The sequence below is a fragment of the Nicotiana sylvestris genome, chromosome 3, assembly GCF_000393655.2.
Source record: "Nicotiana sylvestris chromosome 3, ASM39365v2, whole genome shotgun sequence".
Classification (NCBI taxonomy): Eukaryota; Viridiplantae; Streptophyta; class Magnoliopsida; order Solanales; family Solanaceae; genus Nicotiana; species Nicotiana sylvestris.
The window spans coordinates 26,346,416-26,368,606 of record NC_091059.1 but is presented as its reverse complement, the minus strand read 5'-3'; the positions used below and the strand labels follow the sequence as shown (position 1 = coordinate 26,368,606).

General features: G+C 37.1%; 1 protein-coding gene across 2 annotated transcripts; it reads left to right on the top strand.

The window, feature by feature from the left end:
- Positions 1–3,707: 3,707 nt before the first annotated feature.
- LOC104219857 (casein kinase 1-like protein 1) lies at positions 3,708–21,711 on the top strand. Of its 2 annotated transcripts, XM_070170707.1 has the most exons (12): positions 3,708–3,834; positions 3,929–3,969; positions 12,201–12,270; positions 12,364–12,512; positions 12,599–12,694; positions 12,788–12,858; positions 20,312–20,373; positions 20,467–20,681; positions 20,759–20,885; positions 20,971–21,047; positions 21,119–21,182; positions 21,354–21,711. In XM_070170707.1, the coding sequence occupies exons 1-8, from the start codon at positions 3,759–3,761 to the stop codon at positions 20,532–20,534; spliced, it is 633 nt and encodes a 210-aa protein (XP_070026808.1). In that variant the 5' UTR covers positions 3,708–3,758; the 3' UTR covers positions 20,535–20,681; positions 20,759–20,885; positions 20,971–21,047; positions 21,119–21,182; positions 21,354–21,711. The 2 variants fall into 2 exon arrangements, with proteins under 2 accessions (XP_070026808.1, XP_070026809.1); XM_070170708.1 differs by lacking the exon at positions 3,929–3,969 and having other exon boundaries at positions 3,721–3,834.
- The last annotated feature ends 480 nt before the right edge of the window (positions 21,712–22,191 follow it).

Here is a 22,191-nt window from a genome sequence, read left to right as displayed (position 1 = left end):
AATTATGGTACCATATCATAACACCTTTCGATAGGGCCTCTCCGAATTTCTTTAGCAGGACAGATTCAATTTCGTCATCCTTTAGGTCATTTCCTTTGATAGAGCACGTATAAGAAGTGACATGCTCGTTCGGATCGGTCGTCCCATTATACTTAGGAATCTCGGGCATGCAGAACTTTTTGGGGATTGGCTCCGGAGCCGCACTCAGTGGAAAAGTTTTTTGTACGAATTTTTAGGAATCCAGTCCCTTCAATATTGGTGGTGCTCCTGGGATTTGATCGACCTTGGAGTTATAAGTTTCCACTTTCTTGTCATTTTCCTCGATCTTCTTTTCCCCTGACTTTGTTCTCTTTATCAGTTTCGAGCATCTTTATGATAGCAGGATTGGTCTCCGATTCCTTCTCGCTCGATCTCCTTGAAACTAATTCGACCCTGTGACAACTTCATAGGAAGGCTCGAGCTCGACCCTGCTCGGGGTGTGATTCTGATTTTGGAGCTGGGCTATCGCTGCCTATTGGGCCTGCAATATTTCGAAGATCACTTGTAGGTTGACCTTGCAATCCTCGCCGCCGTGTGCGCTTTGAGTGGCTGATCGGTTGTCCCCGCGGACGCTTCCCTCAGGGTCGACTGCCAAATTAGTGTTGAGGCCTATATTCTAGCTGACATCGATTGGATCTACAACTGGAACTCCATCGAGGCCAACCGGGGGTACGTCGTTTCGTGGTGCTATCACTGCCTGATGGCCAGAACCGTTGCTGACGTTAAGGAGTGCTGAGTGAGAGTTCGACATTCTGATCTTGGAATCAAAGATACTTCAAAGAACAAGTGAAAAATAGTGTGTGTTATGAAAGTTCATACCGAGTAACCACTATTATCCTTATCCCCACAGTGGGTGCCAAACTGTTCACCCTAAAATCGGATAACAATTAAATTTATATGTGGTTTTAAGGATACGTGGTATAACTTAGCACAAATTAAGAAGATAGATAATAATATCGAAATTGACTGTAAAAGAAATAAATACAAACCAAACGAATTGAACAACCTTGGCCCTCGAGTTCGATCAACCTTGAACTGAGTGAAGTTTCAGTTGATATAAGAGCAGAGTTACAAGATAATGAAAACTAGAGAAAGGCAGTATATTTCTTTGTATTGCATGAATATGATCCCCTTTACAAATGACCAGACCCTCTCTATATAGTAGGGGAGTCCTACTCTTGATGCAATTCTAAATACAGTAATAAATCCCATGATAGATAATTAACTGGCCTCTTCTTGATACGTGCCGAGATTTCCGCAGTGATCCTCGCCCGATTGCGGATATTTTGGCTTTCCGTTATTTGGCTTGGTAAGCTTCCCTCCATCTTGCTTGACCTCTATCCTGCTCGGTCTCGATCTTGGATGTTCTCGATATCGATCGGACTCTGAGTCACGAGCCCGACAATCTAACTTCGCATCATGGTCTGCTATAACATGAGGTCGAGCTTTGGCCTGCCACGTTCCAGTCTCGATTAGTCATACAAAAAAGGCAAATCCTATTTTGATCGTATACAGTATGATAATTCACATTTTGGTCTCTTCAAAGGCAGAATCAAATTGCAACATTATCGACCTTTGGTATTTTTGAGAATAATTAATAGCGGGGTAAAATTGAAAAGTATGACTAATTATTTATTTATCTTTGTAAAACGAAAAGTATTTTGAAATATCTATTTATGAAAAATATGATAATTAAATAAGAACAGAGGAAATATTTATTAGTTGGGTTGATGAACCCTAAAATGCATAATTGGTGGTCTCGAATTTAAATGTCGGTTCCGTAGTGTTAAACACAAATAATAACTTAATTATAGTACTTGTATAATATTTGTAAGGCCAACGAATATGTAAGGCCAACGATGAATCCATATATCACATTTTCTGGGAATGCCCCATAGCTAAGGCTTTATGGCAAAATCTAGGGGTGCCCATAAATAATTACGGAACCACCAATGAATGGCTGGAATCTTTACAAAAAAACATCTCCAAAAATTTCAATGGGTTACGTAGCTTGGAAAAAGGTTCTACCTTTCTCTCTTTGGGGCATTTGGAATAATAGAAACCATAATAATATCAACAACCAAACCTCTCACATAAATGTAAAAAAAAAAAATTTAACCACGCAACTGAATACTCTTTACTAACAACCAAGAAGATTTTTCATAACAAGGTCATAAAGTTAAATGTCAAATGGGAGCGACCACTAAAGGGATGGCTCAAGGTCAACATAGATGGAGCATTCAATAGCAACAATCTGGAAGGGGGCATCAGTGGAGTAGTTCGTGATTCCAAGGGGAGGTGGAAGACATGTTTTTTAAAGAAAATCCAAGCAACCTCACCGTTACAAACGAAACTGCAAGCTCTTTTGCATGCACTACAATTAATTATCAAGGAAAATATATTCCCAGTAGACATGGAAACTGACGCCACAGAGGTCATTAACATTATTAATAAAGATCACCCTACTAACAATGTTTTAATTCACAAATACAGATTGTTGGTGGAGGAGGCATCCAGGCAGGGGCCAATATCATTCAGGCATAGACATCAGACACCGAATATATCTCCAGCTAAGACATATACTACTCTTATCTGTTACCTGCTCTCTGCATGAGGCTAATTCTTGCCTCCATATTTGCATGAGGCTAATCCTTGCCTCCATATTTGCATGAGGTTAATCCTTGCCTTCGTATTTGCATGAGGCTAATCCTTGCCTCCATATTTGCATGAGGCTAATCCTTGCCTCCGTATTTGCATGAGACTAATCCCTGCCTCCATATTTGCATGAGGCTAATCCTTGTCTCCGTATTTGCATGAGGCTAATCCCTGACTCCACATGTGCATGAGGCTAATCCTTGTCTCCCTATCTACAAGAGGCTAATCCCTGCCTCCCTATTTGCATGAGACTAATCCCTACCTTTCTGGGAAGGAAATATGGTGGCTCATGTTTTGGCAAAAGCAACGTTAATGAACTTTTGTTTTACCACCTGAACTTGCTCTAGATGTATATGGCAAGGATCAGGATGGGTATGTTTATGCTAGGAACTGTTCTAGTGAACAATGTGAACGTTTGGTTGCTTTAGGGAATGATAGTGCCTTGCAAGGCATATTGGTAGGTTATCAAGGAATATGTACTAATGACAATATTAATGGGCTCTCTGTCACGTCTTTAGTCTTAAACTAAGCGCACGTGCGACACTTGGCAACTCGCTCACGATCTTGCACAACTTGCTCACGTTCTTGCTATGCCAAGTCAGCCTTACTACACTCAAGATCGCTAAGAGGATGGAAGAAAGAACACAAGAGAATTGTTAAATGAAGTTTTGTATTAGAAAGAACTTGAATTGTTTGTTTGGTTAATGTAGCGGGTCATGACATCTAGCCCTATTTTGTTATATATATAATATAAGTATGCTTTTCCAGTTCAAAATAAATAAATTTGTAAGATGGGCTTGGTGGGTCCCATGTAAAACCCAAGCAAAACGTCAGCGAAACTAACATTTTAAATTTATAAAAGTACTCTCAATTGGTTATATTTACAGAACTACCCAAAAACATTCACAGGTATAAAATGCAAAATGAGGGGCAAAAGGTGAATTGTAGGATGACGAATGTCGTTTATTAATACTTAATAGTTGTTATAAATACCTATTTGTTGTAGACAGAAATTAAAAAAGAAGACCCTTCTGTGTAGAATTAGGGTTTTCTTGAAGTTTGGAATGGAGACTCGTGTGGTTAACGGGTATCGGCTTGATCGCAAAATTGGCAGTGGATCGTTCAGCGAGATCTATCATGGTGATTTTCTTTCTTTCTCCCCGGAGAAATTCTCTCAATTTATTAGTGTTCCTTGTTGTGGCGTGGAGGAGTTGATGTTATCTTGGTGGTGTAGGTACTAATATACGGACTAATGAGAAGGTCGCAATTAAGCTGGTCAGTTTTTTTTTTTTTTTTGTGTCTGTGTGTGGGTGTGTCTAGTAGCGTTAGTAATTTAGTTAGTTCTGTTTCTTAGATTATTTTCATTGCAGTTCTTTTTTATAATTGTGTTGTTGGTGATTAGATTGCTGTATTACCTTTGGTATATGTTTTTTCTGGAAACTTAGATATCAATTGAGGCAATTGATCTTTGACATAGTAATGTAGTTGAAGTACTATTGCCATACTCATCTGAACTATTAAGTGCACGTTTTGCTCCTGTGATATAGTAACTCTTTTCACTGTAGATGGCGTTTGGTAGTCTAATAAGGTCAAACTGTTAACATAACCTCATTCTAGTGAGATTTCTTATGGAGTCTGTTTGTATTTTTCGTTTACTTGGTGAACTGATAGGTTTTAATTTATTGTTGATGTTTCACCCTAATTGATAGGATCCCTGTTATATTGATCATAGTTTTTTTGGCAGAGTGATGTTAATTGGAATTAAATCTTGTTTTCTGTTTTCATTTCAAAAGCTTAAGATGAATGAACCCTAGGATTACTTCAAATATAATTTATAATTTTTGTTGGATAAATTATTATTTTGTTTAACATTGATTTTGCACAATAGATTGTACAACTTTTAATGCATAAAAGAGTAGTTAGTGTTTGATTTAAAGACTTAAAGATTTTGTTCTAAAAAAATATATTTATAGACTTAAAACTATGGCACAAGTATAATTTTCAATGTTCTAAAGAAAACCTTTATCAAGCTCTTCTCATTTGTATATTAAGAATAACAAACAAAATACTAAAGCCAGTGTTACAATATTAGTTACATGGAAGTGAACTATATAACTTTCCTATACTTTAAGATGGTTATTGTTTTAGTATTCTTTTTGCCGTAAGGTTAGAAGGGCTCAGAGTGTTAAAGGTCGAGATATCTGAATTTTAGTGTAGAATTCAGATATGGATTTTTTAATTTTCTTAACAATAAATATACATATTTAGGCATTGCTCTAATAAGTGCTATACATCACTATGTTTTCTAATTGAAAGTGCCTACAAGATATTTCAAGAGATCACAATCGAAGAAAAACTATTTGACTCTTTAGACCATTTCTTTGTGAATGCCATGCTTTGCTCTTTGTCGCGCTACTTCTGCTAGCAACTGGTTTCGGAATCTTCTTAAGGCACTGTGTTGAGTAAGGAATTGAAGTAAACTCTATTGTGGGGTTCAATATTGATGGACTCTACTCCTCTCCTGGAGGAGGGGTGATAGTGCCTTTTGTTTAGCTCCTTTAAGTTGATATTGAACAATATATAGGCGGATATTGATCATCTTTTGATGTTAGTGTTGTCATCGGCGAAAAGCGTTAAAAAGCGCTCCAAGTCTATCTATGCTTTAAGCAAAAAACACAATAAAAGTGTGGGCTTTAGTTAAAAAAGCCGCAACGTAGAAAAAAATAAATATATATGTAATGCACAAAATAAGTAACAATTTCATTCATATGATTCCCTTAACATAATATATTCTTTGCCAATTATATTTATTGTTTTCTACTGCTCTATTCAAGCTACAACTTGTGGAGTTATGGGAAAATAAGCGCACACCTTATCGCCTACACTAAAGCGCGGCCTAAGTGACGCGAAGCGCACACCCTTAGCTTTTTTGAGCTTCAGGGCTTGAGCACGCCTTAAATGGATCTTTGATAGCACTGTTTGATGTTGTTAAACATAAATTTTCCAACTGATTGGTAAAATCCATGTTATGAGTTTTCAATTACTATGGGAAACAACAACAACAACAACAACATACCTAGTATTATCCCACACTATGGGGTCTGAAGATGGTAGTGTGTATGCAGACCTTACCCCTACCTTGTGAGGATAGAGATGTTGTTTCCAATAGATCCTCGGTTGAGGAAAACATAAGCACCATATTAATGAAAATATAGACAAGAATGGACTGTACCAAAAATTCATATAAAAGCATAATAAAAACAGCTAGATAGTAAGGTGATCAACAATGAAAGAAAATAACGGTTAGTCATAAAAACCTATTACCAACAGAAAGCGAGATTGCGTGCCAATACTACAGTTATGAACACTCTGGACTACATACTCTACTACCCTAATCCTCGATCTCCATATCTTCCTATCAAGAGCCATGTCCTCGGCCAGCTGAAGTTGCGGCATGTCTTGCCTAATCACCTCTCCCCACCTCTTCTTTGGCCTACCTCTACCTCTCGGTAGGCCCTCCAATGTCAACCTCTCGGTAGGCCCTCCAATGTCAACCTCTCACACCTTCTCACTGGGGCGTCTGTGCTTCTCCTCCTCATATGACTAAACCACCTAAGCCGCGCCTCCTGCATCTTGTCCTCAATAGAGGCCACACCCACTTTTAATCTCATTTCTGATCCTATCTAAAGCCCACACATCTATCTCAACATCCTCATTTCTGTTGCCTTCATCTTCTGGACATGAGCGATCTTGACTGGCCCAGTGTTTTTGAAAGTGAGAAGCGCAAAAAAGCTACAGGGGCTCGCGTCGCTTCAAAAGCGAAGCGAACGCTTCATCGAAGTGAAGCGCAATTCTTAAAAAACATAATGTAAACCTTTCAAAGACATAGTATAAATAATCAAAAAGTTCAATTTAAAAACTTAAAAATAGGTACCACCAAATCCTCCATAAAACCATAGGACAAGCAAAATCAAAGCTACTAATAGCCTGTTTGGCCAATTTTCTTTTTGGCCAAAAGCACTTTTGGCCAAAAATTGAGGTGTTTGGCCAAGCTTTTGGAAGGAAAAAAAGTGCTTTTGAGGACAAGCAGAAGCAGTTTTGGAGAAGCAGAAAAAAGTAGTTTCTCTCCAAAAACATTTTTTTGAGAAACACTTTTGAGAAAAATGCACTTAGAAGCAGTTTTTTAAAGTTTGGTCAAACACCAATTGCTGCTCAGAAGTGCTTTTCAAACTAATTAGCCAAACACAAACTGCTTCTCACCAAAAGTACTTTTGAGAAAAGCACTTTTGAAAAAAAACACTTCTCAAAATAAGCTGATTTTTGCAGCTTGGTCAAACGGGCTATAAATTAATAGAATCAACATATAAAATTACTAAATATAATAGTTAATTTTATAAATTGAAATACACATTAAACAAATCAAATAAACTGAAAATATAACATATATATATATATAATAATTAATTTTATAAACTAAAATACATATTAAAATTAATAAATAAGAAGAAAAAAAGGGGGGGAACCATCGCCTACCCTAGCGCAGACACTAGACGAGAAAAATCGAAAAAAGAGAAGAAAAAAGAAGAAGTTCAAGAAGAAGAAAGAGAAGTTGGAGGAGGAGGAGGGGGAGGGGGAGGAGGAGGGGGAGGGGGAGGAGGAGGGGGAGGGGGAGATGGGGGGAGGGAGGGAGGAGGGAGGAGGGGAGGTGGGGGGAGGGAGGGAGGAGGGAGGAGGAGGAGGGAGGAGGAGGAGGAGGAGCTTTTCACTTTGGGTCTATTTTGTATAATAAAACAAAGACCCCTCAAACTTTTTTTTTTTCAAAATGACTCCTATGAACAGAAGCGAGCGCTTTTGCGCTTCTCGCTTCTGGGTCGCTTCTTACTTTCTTGGCTGAAGCGATCGCTTCTGCTGGTCGCGTCGCCTCAGTTAGGAAAAAGCGGCGGTTTCTCGCTTCGCCTCGCTTAAAGCGACGAAGCGCTTGCTTTTCAAAACACTGGACTGGCCAATACTCAACCCCATACAACATCGTTGGTCTGACTTCCACTCTGTAGAATTTACCCTTAAGTTTCGGTGACACCTTCTTGTCACACAAAACACCGGAAGCGAGTCCTATTTCATCCATCCCGCCCCAATACGATGTGTGACATCTTCATTATTCTCCCCATCCCCCGGAATAATAAACAAAAGGTACTTAAAACTATCTCTCCTAGGGATGACCTGCGAGTCCAGCCTCACCTTCCTTTCACCTCCACGAGTCTCGCCACTGAATTAGATTCCAAGGTCTGCCTAACCTCTAATTGCGTATTCACAGCGTCTCGCGTCTCGTCAATCAACATAATATCATCTGCAAAATAGTATGCACCACGGCACCTCCCCTTGGATGTGGCACGTCAATACATCCATTGCCAGAGCAAACAAAAAAGGACCGAGTGCCGACCCCTGATGCAACCCCATCATAATCGGAAAATGGTCACAGTCCGAACGAACGTTCTCATTCGAGTCTTTACTCCATCATACATGTCCTTAATCAATCTAACGTAGGCAATATACCTCTAGCCTCTAAACATCTCCACAAATCTCCCTTGGAACTTTATCGTACGCTTTTTCTAAGTCGATAAACACTATATGCAAGTCCTTCTTTCTCTCCCTATATTTCTCTAATCTCCTAACAAGGTGGATGGCTTCTGTTGTCGAACGCTCCAGCATAAACCCAAACTGGTTCTCGGAAATAGACACACTCCTCCTCACCCTTAGCTCTACCACTCTCTCCCAGACTTTCATAGTATGGCTAAGCAGCTTGATACGCCGATAGTTATTGCAATTTTGGATATCATCCTTGTTCTTGTATACAGGAACCATCGTGCTCCACCTCCACTCTTCGGGCATCTTCTTCGTTTTAAATTGACATTAAATAATCTAGTGAGCCAATCCAAGCCTTCCTTGCCCGCACTTTTCCAAAACTCCACTGGGATTTTATCCGGCCCAGTCACTTTGCCCCTGCTCATCTTACGCATAGCCCCCTCAACTTCACCAACTCTAATCCGCCTACAATACCCAAAGTCACAACGACTCTTGGAGAGTTCCAAATCACCCAGTACAATGCTCCTGTCCCTTTCTTCGTTCAAGAGACTATGAAAGTAGGTCTGCCATCTCCGACGGATAAGCCCCTCATCCAACAAAACTCTACCTTCTTCGTCCTTGATGCACTTCACTTGGTCCACGTCACGCGCCTTCCTTTCTCGCGCCTTGGCTAACCTGAACAACCTCTTATACTCACCTCGACCCTCGGGTTCCACATACAAACAATTAAAAGTTGCAGTCTTGGCCACCGTAACTGCTAGCTTTGCCTCTTTCTTAGCCAACTTATAATGCTCCCTATTCGCCCTCTTCGCTTACACTTTCCACTAGATTCAGATATGCTTCTTTCTTGGTTTCCACTTTTCTTTGCATCTCTCCATTCCACAATCAGTCTCTTTTGTGACCACTAGAGTAACCCTTTGAGACCCCTAATACCTTTCTCGTGGCTTCCCTAATGCACTGCACAGTCGTGGTCCACATAGCGCCTGCGTCCCCGCTACTCCTTCAAGCCCCCATAGTCACTAGCTTGACCCCCAACTCCTGCGCTTTAGCTTCCGTCAAGGCTCCCCTCTTGATCCTATGTTGGCTATACATCGCCCTCTTCCTCCTCTTCCTCGTGATCTCAAGGTCCATGACCAGGAGCCTATGAAGGGTCGAGAGGTTCTCATTCAGGATGACCTTGCAATCCGTGCGAAGACCTCTATTAGACTTCCTGTAGAGTAAATAATCAATCTGAGTCTCAGCCACCGAACTCCGGAAGGTGACCAAGTGCTCCCTCTTCTTCGGGAAACTCGAGTTTGCTATCACCAAATCAAATGCTCTAGCAAAGTCCAGTAGAGACATTCCTCCTCCGTTTCTATCTCCAAAACCAAAGCCACCATGCACATCATCATACCCCCAGACATCACTCCAATGTGGCTGTTGAAATCTCCTCATATGAAAAGCTTCTCGGTATGCGGGATACCATGCACCATCTCATTCAAATCCTCCCATAAACGCCTCTTGATTTTCTCATTTTAGCCTGCTTGGGGTTTGTACGCGCTGACCTCCAACAACTAGCTTAATAGTCATTAGCCTATCATTCACCGTCTTACCCTCCACCACTAGTTCACGGAGATCCTTATCAACAAAGATACCTACCCCGTTCCTGCCCCCACCCTCCCAGTATACCAAAGTTTGAAACTGCCCACATCCCGCGCGTTATCTCCAGCACACCTAGTCTCCTGTACACAAGCTATATTAATCTTCCTTTTCTCGAGAATCTTCGCTAACTCTACAGATTTTTCAGTCAAAGTTCCTATGTTCCAAGACCCCACTCTCAGCCTTGGTCGCTAACTTAGCCCTCTTACCCCCGCACCCCCTCACCCCCCACTCTCAGCCTTGGTCGCTCCCTTAGCCCTCTTACCCCCCGCACCCCCTCCCCCGTGCTGACACCCCCGAGGACAAGACCTTACCCTACCATCGTTCACCAAGGCCACTATAATCTGTGAGTCACTACACAAGCACTATCCCGAAAACAAGCGGCAAAAATAAAATGAATAACGAAATATAATCTACCACTAAAGGTTGCAAAACAGGTGAAAAAATAAAATAAAGGAACTAACATACTGTTAGTAATAATAACTATAATCTATAACTAAAGGTCAGAAAAACAGGTGAAGAATAAAACAGAGGAACTGAAGGAACTATAATCTACAATAGAAAAATAGGTGAAGAAATACAATACAAGAGCTATATGGGGCTATAATCTACAATTAAAGGTCACAAAGAGAATGTGCAAAACTGGAACAGAATTACCGGGGGATATTTGAAATAAAGATTCAAAATAAAAATGTAAACAGGTAGATAATAATATAAACAAGTAGACAAAGCTATCACTAATATAATTAATTTGACAATGCTAGGGCAAATATTAACTAAAGATTCAAGAACGAAATAGGCTGGCAAGGAGATACAATTACACTAAACTATTAAACTATTAAAATATCAAGACAAGAGAGGAACAATAAAACCTAGATTGCAGCCCTTGAAGTTAACGGAAATCTGGCCGGCGGTGATGGATTGCGACGAGCTTCAAATATTTTTGTATTTTCTCTGGAATTTAGACCAACCAAGAAATCTTTTTCTCTAGGTTTCAAGAACGAAATAGGCAGGCAAGGAGATACAATTACGCTAAAATATCAAGACAAGAGAGGAACAATAAAACCTAGATTGCTGCCCTTCAAGTTAACGGAAATCTGGCCGGCGGTGATGGATTGCGACGAGCTTCAAATATTTTTGTGTTCTCTCTGGAATTTAGACCAACCAAGAAATCTTTTTCTCTAATTTAATACACTTCGCCGGAAAATCAAGATGAAGGCCACCATGGGGAACACATAATGGAGGTTCAGAAGCAAATGTTCAGTTGACAGAAAAATCGAAGCGAAGAAGCAAAAGAAAACGGCGAAAGATGACGGAAGGAACAAGGTTGTATCTAATTAAGAATCGAAATTGATTAATGGAAAATCTATGACTAGCAAGGAATCCAACTTTCCTCTTTTTTTCTATTTTTTCTTTGCTCTTAGAGTGAATAGTCCTCTCTACTAAGAAAACAGTATCCTCCTTGTGAAAACCATCAAGCAGCTATAACAAAGCTATTGAACGGAGCTACAGAAAATAGTATTCCAAGAACCCAAAAGAAACACAAGCGCCTGAATTCACCAATTCGGCAATTCACCAATCCCAAAATGCAGATAAAGAAGCGAATCCAATATAAAGCCCCCAAAGAATTACAAACAAAAAAGGGCCTCTTTAAAGGTAGCTATAATAAATGACGAACAAAGCGAAACTGAAGAATACGCGGTTGTGCCAAATAGAAAATTGTAGAAGTTGGAGGCTTAATCTCAAAGTAAAGGAAAATGCTATAATAAACAAATAACAGAAAGATGAGATGGATCGAAAAAGAAAGAAAATTTCACCCTTTAATGTTTAATACAGCAGCGATCGTGCAAGCGACATCTAAACTTTCAAATAGATCTGTCTCCCAATTACTGCGGGAAAGAAACTTAAAAATATTATCTCCTATTTATTGGTTGCTTTGGTCCCCAACATTGACTACATGAAATGAAATAGAAACTGCTTGCTTATTAGCTGTGGACATTATAATACTATTATGTAGCCGTGCATTGGTCTTAGCTCTGAAGCGTATTCCACGCCAGCAACATCTAAGATTTTTACATATCTCTTGCTTTTTGAATTAACATTGGTAAGATGAATCTCATATGTAGAATGATCCTATATACAAGTATCTGCAAAATGTTAGGTTGCCGAGGTGCTTCATTTGCTTTTGCTTTTGAGTCTTGGATTGGAATGTCTTGTCTTTTCTGACATTATAACTGGCTATTCCTTCTATTATTTTTTTATGTTACAATATCTTAAATATTTTGCAGGAAAATGTCGAGACAAAGCATCCTCAACTGCTATATGAGTCAAAGTTGTATAGAGTTCTTCAGGGAGGAAGTAATTGGCTTATCCTGTTTCTATTCCTAATCTTTGTTCCCAATTCTCTAGTTTGTTCTGGTTAGCATTATAATTGTAATACTTTTCATGTAGCTGGAATTCCAAATGCGAGGTGGTTTGGCGTGGAGGGAGATTACAATGTTCTGGTCATGGATTTGCTTGGACCCAATCTTGAAGTTTTATTAAATTTTTGCAGTAGGAAGCTTTCCCTGAAGACAGTTTTGATGCTTGCAGATCAAATGGTTAATTTTAATTTAATGCTTCAAATTTTAGCATTAGTATACCTTAAAATGTGTTGGTTATATGGCTATTCTGGTATGTACTGCAGATAAATTGTGTCGAATTTATTCATTGTAAATCATTTTTGCACCGAGATATCAAGCCAGACAATTTTCTAATGGGCTTCGGAAAGCGTGTAAAACAGGTCCCATATTCTTATTACTGTCTCGTTACTTTTGTTACCATGATTTTGCAGGATTTGTGTTTCTTTAATATTTTGTTATGGCTTAAAGTGCAGGCCTACATTATTGACTTTGGTCTAGCCAAGAGGTACAGAAACACTTCAAGTCACCAACACATTCCTTACAGGTAAGGTTATTATGAGTTGCTCATTTGGTAGGATATTAAGTGTTTACAGCACCTTTCTTTCTTTCCACTTTTAAATCTTGAAAATGCTCTAGCGGAGGATGTAGTGAATTCTCACTTGCCCCTTATGTTCTTTTCCCTTGTTTATAAAAGCTTTGAGTTTGCTTTAGCATTGGAAGCAAGCTAATGCGTACTCCATGTAAAATTCCCTTCCAATGAGGACATCACGACATAATATGCTTATCCTAAAAGAGGACATCAAAATGAAGAATCTATATCTCTATCTATATAATATTAAAAGGAAAGGAAAAAGCCTCCACGTTAAGCCAAGTGGTAGCCTCACAATAGGTCACTTGGCAATTTAGGAAAAAGTTTGTTAGGTTAGGTAATAATTAGTTTCTCTTTGAATTTAATTTTAAAAAAAATTAAATTATACATTATGTGTTTTTTATTTGAATTTTAACATACTTAACTATTTTTTTCCGAAACAATAGTTTTTATATATTGAAAATTATTTATTTTGAAACTTGTTCTATTTTAAATTGGGAAGTTGCCAGAACATACTATAACTTCATATATTATATTAAAAGAATGATAGTGAAGCATGAGGTAAAGCCAAGTATCATATAGAGAAAATACTACTTCGCACTTTAAAGGCAAAATTTAACTTGATTTTACGACAAAAATCTAATATAAATCTATATTATAGAATTGTATAGACAATTTGTAATGCTTGTTGACATGTGATTTTGTCCCTCCCCAAATTTTTCACATTTTAGCACATAAATATTTAATTTAGCCTTAATGTAGCTATTTCAGCTTATTTTGACTCTTTTACTTTATTTTCGTCACAAAAATGAAAATTACAAAATATATATATAAATTTTAGTTTATTTATTTCTCATAAACTTTAAAAAATATAAAAATAGTACTTTATATTTTTATCTTTATATATATAAAACGAAAATTGTAAAAAATAGTTTAATTAATGTGTTGTAGCTTTTTTTAAAAAAAAAACTTGGAAAAATATAAAAATAGTTTCGTTTTAATTGTCAGTCTTATTTTTATAGTTATTTTGCTTATGTAGGATTAATTAAATAAATTCATGTTTTCATTCTCGGTTTCGCGCAAAGAATAATATTCGGGCTCAAACGACCCATTTTTAGGCCTAATTTTCGAACCTAGCCCGTAACAATCCGAGCCCACCACACGTGGGGGACAAAGACAAACACAAGAACATGGGCACATGGACAAAGTAACATGGGAAGGCTTTTAAAATTGGACCACTTAGATTTAAAAGAAAAAAAGAGAAAAAGCATATAAAAACACCCTACATTTACATATACACGGATGAGCACATGAAAGGGGGGACTTAGACATTTTTTTTTTTTGAAAAAAAGAAAGGGAAGACCACTACTGTTGGTCTTCTTCTCCATTTTTGGAGAAGAAAAAAAAACCACCACGACCATAACTCCACCTCCTTCACGTCTCAAAACCACCACTGCCCGTCACCGGAAAAATCGTCCAGCGACCACCCTTCCACCTCCAGCAACCACCGTCGCCCCAGCTTCCTCTCCGTCTCACGACCACCATCAACAGCCCACCATCCCTCACGAACCAGCAGCAACGTCGTCAACCAAACAGTCCGTCGACCACCCTATCCTCCAGCGAGCTCCAGCTCCACCAAAACAGCCATCGCTGTTGCGCCATCACCTTCCTCACGTCTAAACGACTACCCCCTTTACGTCATCACCTTCCTCACGTTCAAACGACTACCCCCTTTACGTCATCACCTTTCTCACGTCCAAACGACCACCCCCTTTATGTCATCACCTTTCTCACGTCCAAACGACCACCCTCTCACATCTGCTGCTATCGTGACTGGTCGAGAAATACAGCAGAAGCGTGAGAAACTTCCAATTCGAGTTTGCCAAGGTTGATTCCAGTTTGAAGTCGAGTTGACGACGAGGTTTGTTGATGTATCCGGCGTCGGTTACGGTCATTGTGCGCGTCAAATAATTGACGTTGTAAAAGTCTGCCAACGGATCATTTTATTAAAGAAAGAAGGTCCATTCCTTTATTTCATCTATTGTTTCAATGTCTTTTACATTCTTGTTTCAGTTTGGATTTTTGTTTTTTGCCAGCTATTCTTATTCTTGATTTGCTTGTGCTGTGTGAAAAGCCTTTTTCACTTATCTTAAGCTTAGGTCTTTATTTTTAGAAGATAGAGATTATGTTCCCTTAAAGTTAAATCCTTTGTCATGCTAGCTGGTGTTTATCCACAGGTTTGTTTGTAAATTGAGTTTTATTTGATTATGTTAATCCCGTATTCACTTTTAAATTGGTTCCTTCATTGCTAATTGTGTCAGCACATTATTTTATTTGGCTGTATTTGGTATCTTTAATTGTTATAGTAATAGGAATTCCTTCTGCTCTAGTTGATTTCATTAGAATAAGTATGAGTAATTCATTCCCTCAAAAACAAATGACGTGTAGTAGTAATTTGTTTCTCCACAATAATTTCCATAATCAATGGTCTTACAATAATGTTAAATTAGTTTTTTTAAAAAAAATAATAGTTATGAATATCCGTGGTTTGTTTTAGTGGAGTAAAGCCCTTTTGGAATAATTTGAGGCGTGCTGTGCCAAACAAAAGGCTTAAACGCACGACCCTCATCTGGTTAATCTTGTTTTGTCCTTAGAATTCGGGATGGGCCGTTTAGCGAATTTCACGGTCTTCCCCAAAGATAATAATGCGTTAGACTCTGTAGGCACGATTTTAATAAAATTACATTCTTAAACTCGGGTGCGCATTGATGCGACCCAAATCCAAATCTCAACGAAGTCGGAATGTGTCGATAATCATGGGTACATTGATTGTGACGTGGTGATGCATTTCCACGACATTGCAATTCTTTTAAAGATAATGAATGAGACGAGCCTCGACAAACAAAAATACAAAAGCTATGGGGCCCTCTATACGTGTTTGTAAAGTTACTTAGAATTCGGATGGGCCAATTAGCAAAATTGCACGGCCTTTCCCAAAAATAATAACTCCCTTTTTGCTTTAACTTTTGCTTTAATTTTAACTTTTGCTTTATCTTTAACTTTTGCTTTAATTTCAACTTTTGCTTTAACTTTAACTTTTACTTTAACTTTTGCTTTTTGCTTTAACTTTGGCTTTTGCTTTCCCTTTAAGCTTCAGCTTTAACTTTCGCTTTCGGCTTTAACTTTAGTTTAAACATAAGTTATAACATGTATAAAAATCAGATATTTAGCCATTACAATAGTTTAATCGACCGTGCTAGAACCACGGGATTCGGGGGTGCTTAACACCTTTCCTCGGGTCAACAGAATTCCTTACTTAGAATTTGTGGTTCGCAGACTTCATTTGGAAAGTCGAATATTTTCCTCGAATTGGGATTCAAGATAAACCGGTGACTTGGGACACCAAAAGCCAAACCTTTCCCAAGTGGCGACTCTGAATTAAATAAATAATCCCATTTCGAATATTGTCACTTGAATTGGAAAAACTCCCTCACGCATTTATCCTTCGGAGTAGGCGCGCAAAAAGGAGGTATGACAATGCTAAGAGTGTATTTGAAATTGAAAGATAAAATACACAATCTTTAATATTCTAATTAGATTATATCATTGTATATATTTGAATTGATGTACAAAAATATTTGGATTGAGATAAAGCTTCTAAATTTGAATAGATAGACAAAAATATTTGAATTAATTTAAAAAATAAAATACATTCTTCTCTATTCCCCTATTTATATTGGTCTCGTGGGTCATTATCTATCGCACAAAATAAAAGATATATAATAATGAAACAATTAGAAGAAACATAGTAAAAAAAATGTAAAAATCAAAACTTAATATTGAAAACAAAATAAAAGAAAAGACTAATTGCTTATCCCATATAATGTAAAAAAAATATTAAGAATATTGATACATTTTATATAAAATTATAGAAGAACATATATATGGACGAAGAATACAGTTTGTATAAAATTATAGAAGAACATATATATGGACGAAGGAAAAAATCAAAACTAGTATTAACTATGAAACTATTTCAGGCATTAATTATAGATAAAATACTAAATTTAATAAATAAAAGAAAGTAATAAATAATACTCCATATATTATTGATAAATTTAGACAATTGAAGAATTAAGCAAGCTTGAAAGTGAAGCCAAGTGGTATTCAAGCTAGATATGAAGATAACATATTAAATGTTGTCTAAATTATATTAAAAGGATTATAGTCAACCTTGATTGAAGCCAAGTGGCATACTAAAAAAAAAGTAATTTTATTGAACAATGATATTGAACAATGAAAGAATTTCAAGTAACGAATAAATAAACTTACAACAAAAACAATAATTTTATTATAAAATTATAGATATAAAAATTATCTGAATTTGAGACGAGAAAGTATCTTGTGATGAGAAAATTCATACAATAATAAAGGGAAAAGGTCTAAAATTACCCCTCTACTATGGTATATAGTTTAAGTTTGTTCACCGTTATACTTTTCGTTCAGATCCACCCCTACCGTTAACAAACTTTCTAGAATTGCTCTTAACACTAACGTCCCTCCACTGTGGCACCCAATCCCTCTATTAATTTGTCCATGTCAGCTGCCATATCAGCAGGTCCCACACACTAAAAGTCACAGAAAAATGTTGTTTACTCCTTCTTTTCTTTCTTTCACTTTTTTTCCCTCTTATTCTATTTCTTCACGTTTTCATGCTCTTCTCCGGCGTCCAAAATTCTCAAAGTAAAGCCATTTCTTTCCCTACTTTCTCAAAACCCAGATTTGATTTCAAGGTAAACAATAAGACAAAGAACCGACCAAATCTATACACCGAGATCGATGGAATCACATGCACAAAACTATAGAAAATACTAAAAAATTTCAAAAATCTGATCTAAATTTTGTTTTAAGTTTGTCTTTCAAGTTAAATATGGCCATATGCGTTTTTCTTTCTACCCAAATAAATCTGATCCATTAGATTTAATAGTGGAGATTTAAAAGGTGTCTGATCCATAGAATTTATTTTTTTTGAAATTTAAGAAGTCTCATCTCCATTTTAGCATATGCTTTAACTTTACGTTTTTCTTTGTGCTGCTAAAATCTTAAGCTCTCTAACCCTACTGGGTAGTTGATTTTATGTCATTTTCACCGAAATCTGGTATCACAAAGAGTTACTTGTAGATTCTAATTTGGAAGGGTATGAGAAATTTGACCACGTTTGTGTTTGCACATAAAAAGATGCATGGAGTTAGCATCAGTGATGTTGTCAGGTTCTTTATGTGTATGATGGGGCTGGTATGTCTGTCGGGCTTAGCAATGGTGGGAATTGGGAATTTTGAAGAGATGAAAGAAGACGATGAGGATGGGTGTGGGTCCCATATTGCCATGTGTTTGGTTGTAGAATTTAATAAGTTCCGGGGAAAATTGGGTCCTGGTTATGGGGTAAAATCAGGTTCGGTTTTAATTCGAACCGGGTATTAAAATTGGGATTGGGTTTAGTGTGTGGGACCTGCTGATATGGCAGCTGACGTGGACAAATTAATAGAGGGATTGGGTCCCACGGTGGAGGGACGTTAGGGGCAATTCTAGAAAATTTGTCAACGGTATTGGGTGGATCTGAACGAAAAGTATAATGGGGGACAAACATAAACTATATACCATAGTAGAGGGACAATTTTGGACCTTTTCCCAATAATAAAACATAACTAAAAGCATAATAGATAAAGCCAAAAATAAGGATATAATAGAACAATGAATGAATTTCAAGTAAAAGAGTAATAAATTAACAACTTTCTCAAGAGTAAGAAATATGTATTATCTATGTTATATTAAAGGAGGTAATAAGCAAGGACATTAAATCTACAATCAAACTAAACACGTTATAGTGCAATTATACTGAGTAACAAATACAACAATAATGATAATCGAGGAATAAAAGGAGGAAACATGGTATAAAATATGAAATAATAAGATTTATTGGAATTTCAAATTAGTAAGCGTTTTTGAGTTATAATGATAAAAATCACATATATGTAAAATATCATGTAACTTAAATCTTAATATATAAAGTCAAAAACCAAAAACATTAGGCAATGGAAGAATACCAAGCAATAAAGCATAATTTTAAAAGATAGTTGACTTTAATAATTAAACTTTTAAAAATCAAAAAGAGTAAAAGGAGCAGAAAAACTTAATTTCTAGGCTTATAATACAAAAATACCAATTATTAAAAAAACTGGTAGATTTATAACTAATATAGAAAAAATAATTTATATTTTGGACGAATTCAAATGAAGATGGGCAATGGAAAAAAGATTTTCAAGAAAAAGTTTTAGGAGTAAGAAAAATATATATCTATATCTATATTATATTAAAAGAGAGAATTAATAAAAATATTACGTCAAGTAACAAGCTAATAAAACTTCATAATTGCAAATGAAATAATACTAAATATAGTAGATTATGTAATAAAGAAAAGTGAGGAACTGAAAAGTTATTCGATGACTATATGAATCTTTTTCTAATTTCATAAGATTTTATTATTGGGCATGTTTCACTAGATAAAAATTAAAATTTAATTCAAGCAATAATATATAAGATGGTCAAACCAATTAGATCACACAACATGATTTATAATCTCCGCACTCGCGCGGGTGCTATACTAGTGTTTATTAAAATTTCCCTTTGAGCAATCAAAATACTTTAATTTCAAACAAAAAAAAATATTTATTAAATTTTTAAATAAACACTGCAGATAGTCCTGTTTGCTTTTGGATAGATTATTGGGGGGTTTCTTCTTTTTGGCTAACTTTTAGATGTTGTAATCACAGAACTATTGCTGCTTTTGACATTAGTAATTCTTACCTTCTCTAAAAAATGATATAGTCATGTTGGCGTCAGTTGAGCGCAACGCAAAGTTACAGATAGGGTTGTTTTTAGATTTTAATATGATGGTGCAATATTCCTATTTGTCTATAATGATGCTATAATGCAAAATATACTGCTTTTAATGAATGCATGTATTCCTACCAAAAACACTTACATTACATTATGTTTGGGTTAAAAGGATTTGGAAGGAATGGAAACAAGAGGAGACTAATGGTTGTACTTGAACTTTTGAAAGATACTCCACCACTCCCTTGAGGAGACTAATGATTATACTTAACTTTGAAAAATACTCTACCACTCCCTCTCCATCCCCTAAAGAAAACATTGTGGTGTGAATATCTGTATATTCCAGCTTAGAATTGTAGGTACAACAGAGGGCTACTCTCTTCTTAAATTCAGTGTGTCCTAGGATATTATATTATTTTGTGCCCATGCATTAACGTATCTGCATTTGTGAATCTTATTATGTCATTTAGCTAATTAGCTTACATGGTATATTGTATGGTATTTGGCCCTGCAGAGAGAACAAAAACTTTACAGGCTCTCCAAGATATGCTAGCATGAACACTCACCTTGGTATCGGTAAGTATTGTTATTCTTTAGACTTGGGTTTCACTTTTCTGATAGATGAACTTTGCTGTCTTTTGACTTGATGTACTATTTTGGTAATTATAGAACAAAGCAGGAGGGATGATTTGGAATCTCTTGGATATGTTCTTATGTACTTACTCCGAGGAAGGTGATTTTTGCTGCAATCTGTCCTCCTCTTGTTTTTGCCTGCATTGTTTGGCATCTATTATTGCAGTCTTCCTAGGCAAGGGTTCAAAGCAAGCACTAAGGAGCAGAAGTATGAGAAAATTAGAGAAAAGAAGGTTTCAACATCCATTGAGGTAATTTATTCGCAAATATGGTGATTGGACTCCTTTTTACGTACATGGAATTTAACTGCTGATCTGTGTTTCTGCAGGACTTATGTCGGGGTTATCCTACTGAATTTGCATTATATTTCCAGTATTGTCGTTCTCTCCAGTTTGAGGAGGAACCAGATTATGCTTACCTGAAGAAAATATTCCGTGACCTCTTCATCCGTGAAGGTCTTAATAAGCTTGGGAGATGCTTTTTAGCTTTGTCTGTTAATGTATGGTCTTGCTTTACGTTACAGTTCTCTTTCCTTTGCAGGCTTTCAATTTGACTATGTTTTTGATTGGGTATTGAGGTCCCAGCAAACTCAAATTGCAACTCCTTTCCAACCTCTTGTAAGTGGTATTACATCTCTGTTTTCTTCATATAAGCTTCACTTATATCTGACAATGGTTGCTTTATTTAGGGCCCTTGTGCTGGACCCAGCTCAGATATTCCTCCAGCCATTCCCGATGCAGAAAGACATTCAGGTTATTTTCTGGCATGCCTCTATGTGTTCTCTTATTTCTGAACTTGAGCACGTTGACACTATATCCTCGGTGTAATTGGCTTTTGTAACTACACTAAAATACTGGTCAATTCTCCTTGTCCCTTTTTTTTAAAGGGAATTTCATTTTCATCTGCTCTCCTAAATTTTGCAGGTGAAGAAGGAAGACAATCAGCAGATCCTTTTTGAAGTAGTAGTTCTTGGACATTCATAAATGCTGGAAATTTACCCGGGCAAAGGAGTCCTATTGCAAATGCTTCCACGAACAGGGATGCTGTATAACAAGAGAACCTGATGCCTTCCATAATCAAGACTTTCGAAGCTGTTACAGTTAACGTGTCTTGGTCTAAGTCTTTCCATTACTGCAGATAATTTTTCCTTGAGATGGGATTATCTTGGCTAAAGATGTGTAGTTCTATATTAACTTTAGCTTGGCTCGTAGGAAAAGGAAATAGTAATGATCAGTTGTTTTTGTGGTTTCAAAGTTATCAAGATTGAAATTTAGTCTGCTATACGAGTCAACGCTTTCCTCCTAGTGGATCTCTGAGGCGAGGTTTAGTCTCGGGAGCCATGAAACATTCACAATGGGAAATGATTCTGATTCTCGCGCACGCCTGAAGCAAGTCCAAGGACCATACAGAATATATCAGGTGGACATAGTAACTCTCCACTCGGTGGATCATCTGATCCTAAATGTGCCTCATCTGGCTAGAATACTTTTGGCACAATGAACTACGGCTGGCATGTGTCAGGCCCAGGCTCAGGCCCGCGAGCCCATATGGGTAGTGGGACTAAACAGGTCTAACTGTTTAAGTCCGGGACCAAGGGAGGTGGGCCTGCTAAGTGGGCTGGTTCTGTTATGAAGCCCGTTAGGACCGGACCTGTTATATTCCGCATTTTCGTACGTTAAAATTTCGTTGTAAGTTAATCGACGTAATTCCAAGGAAAAGATTATTTGGAGATTATAAGAATTATGCTATGTCAAACAAGTA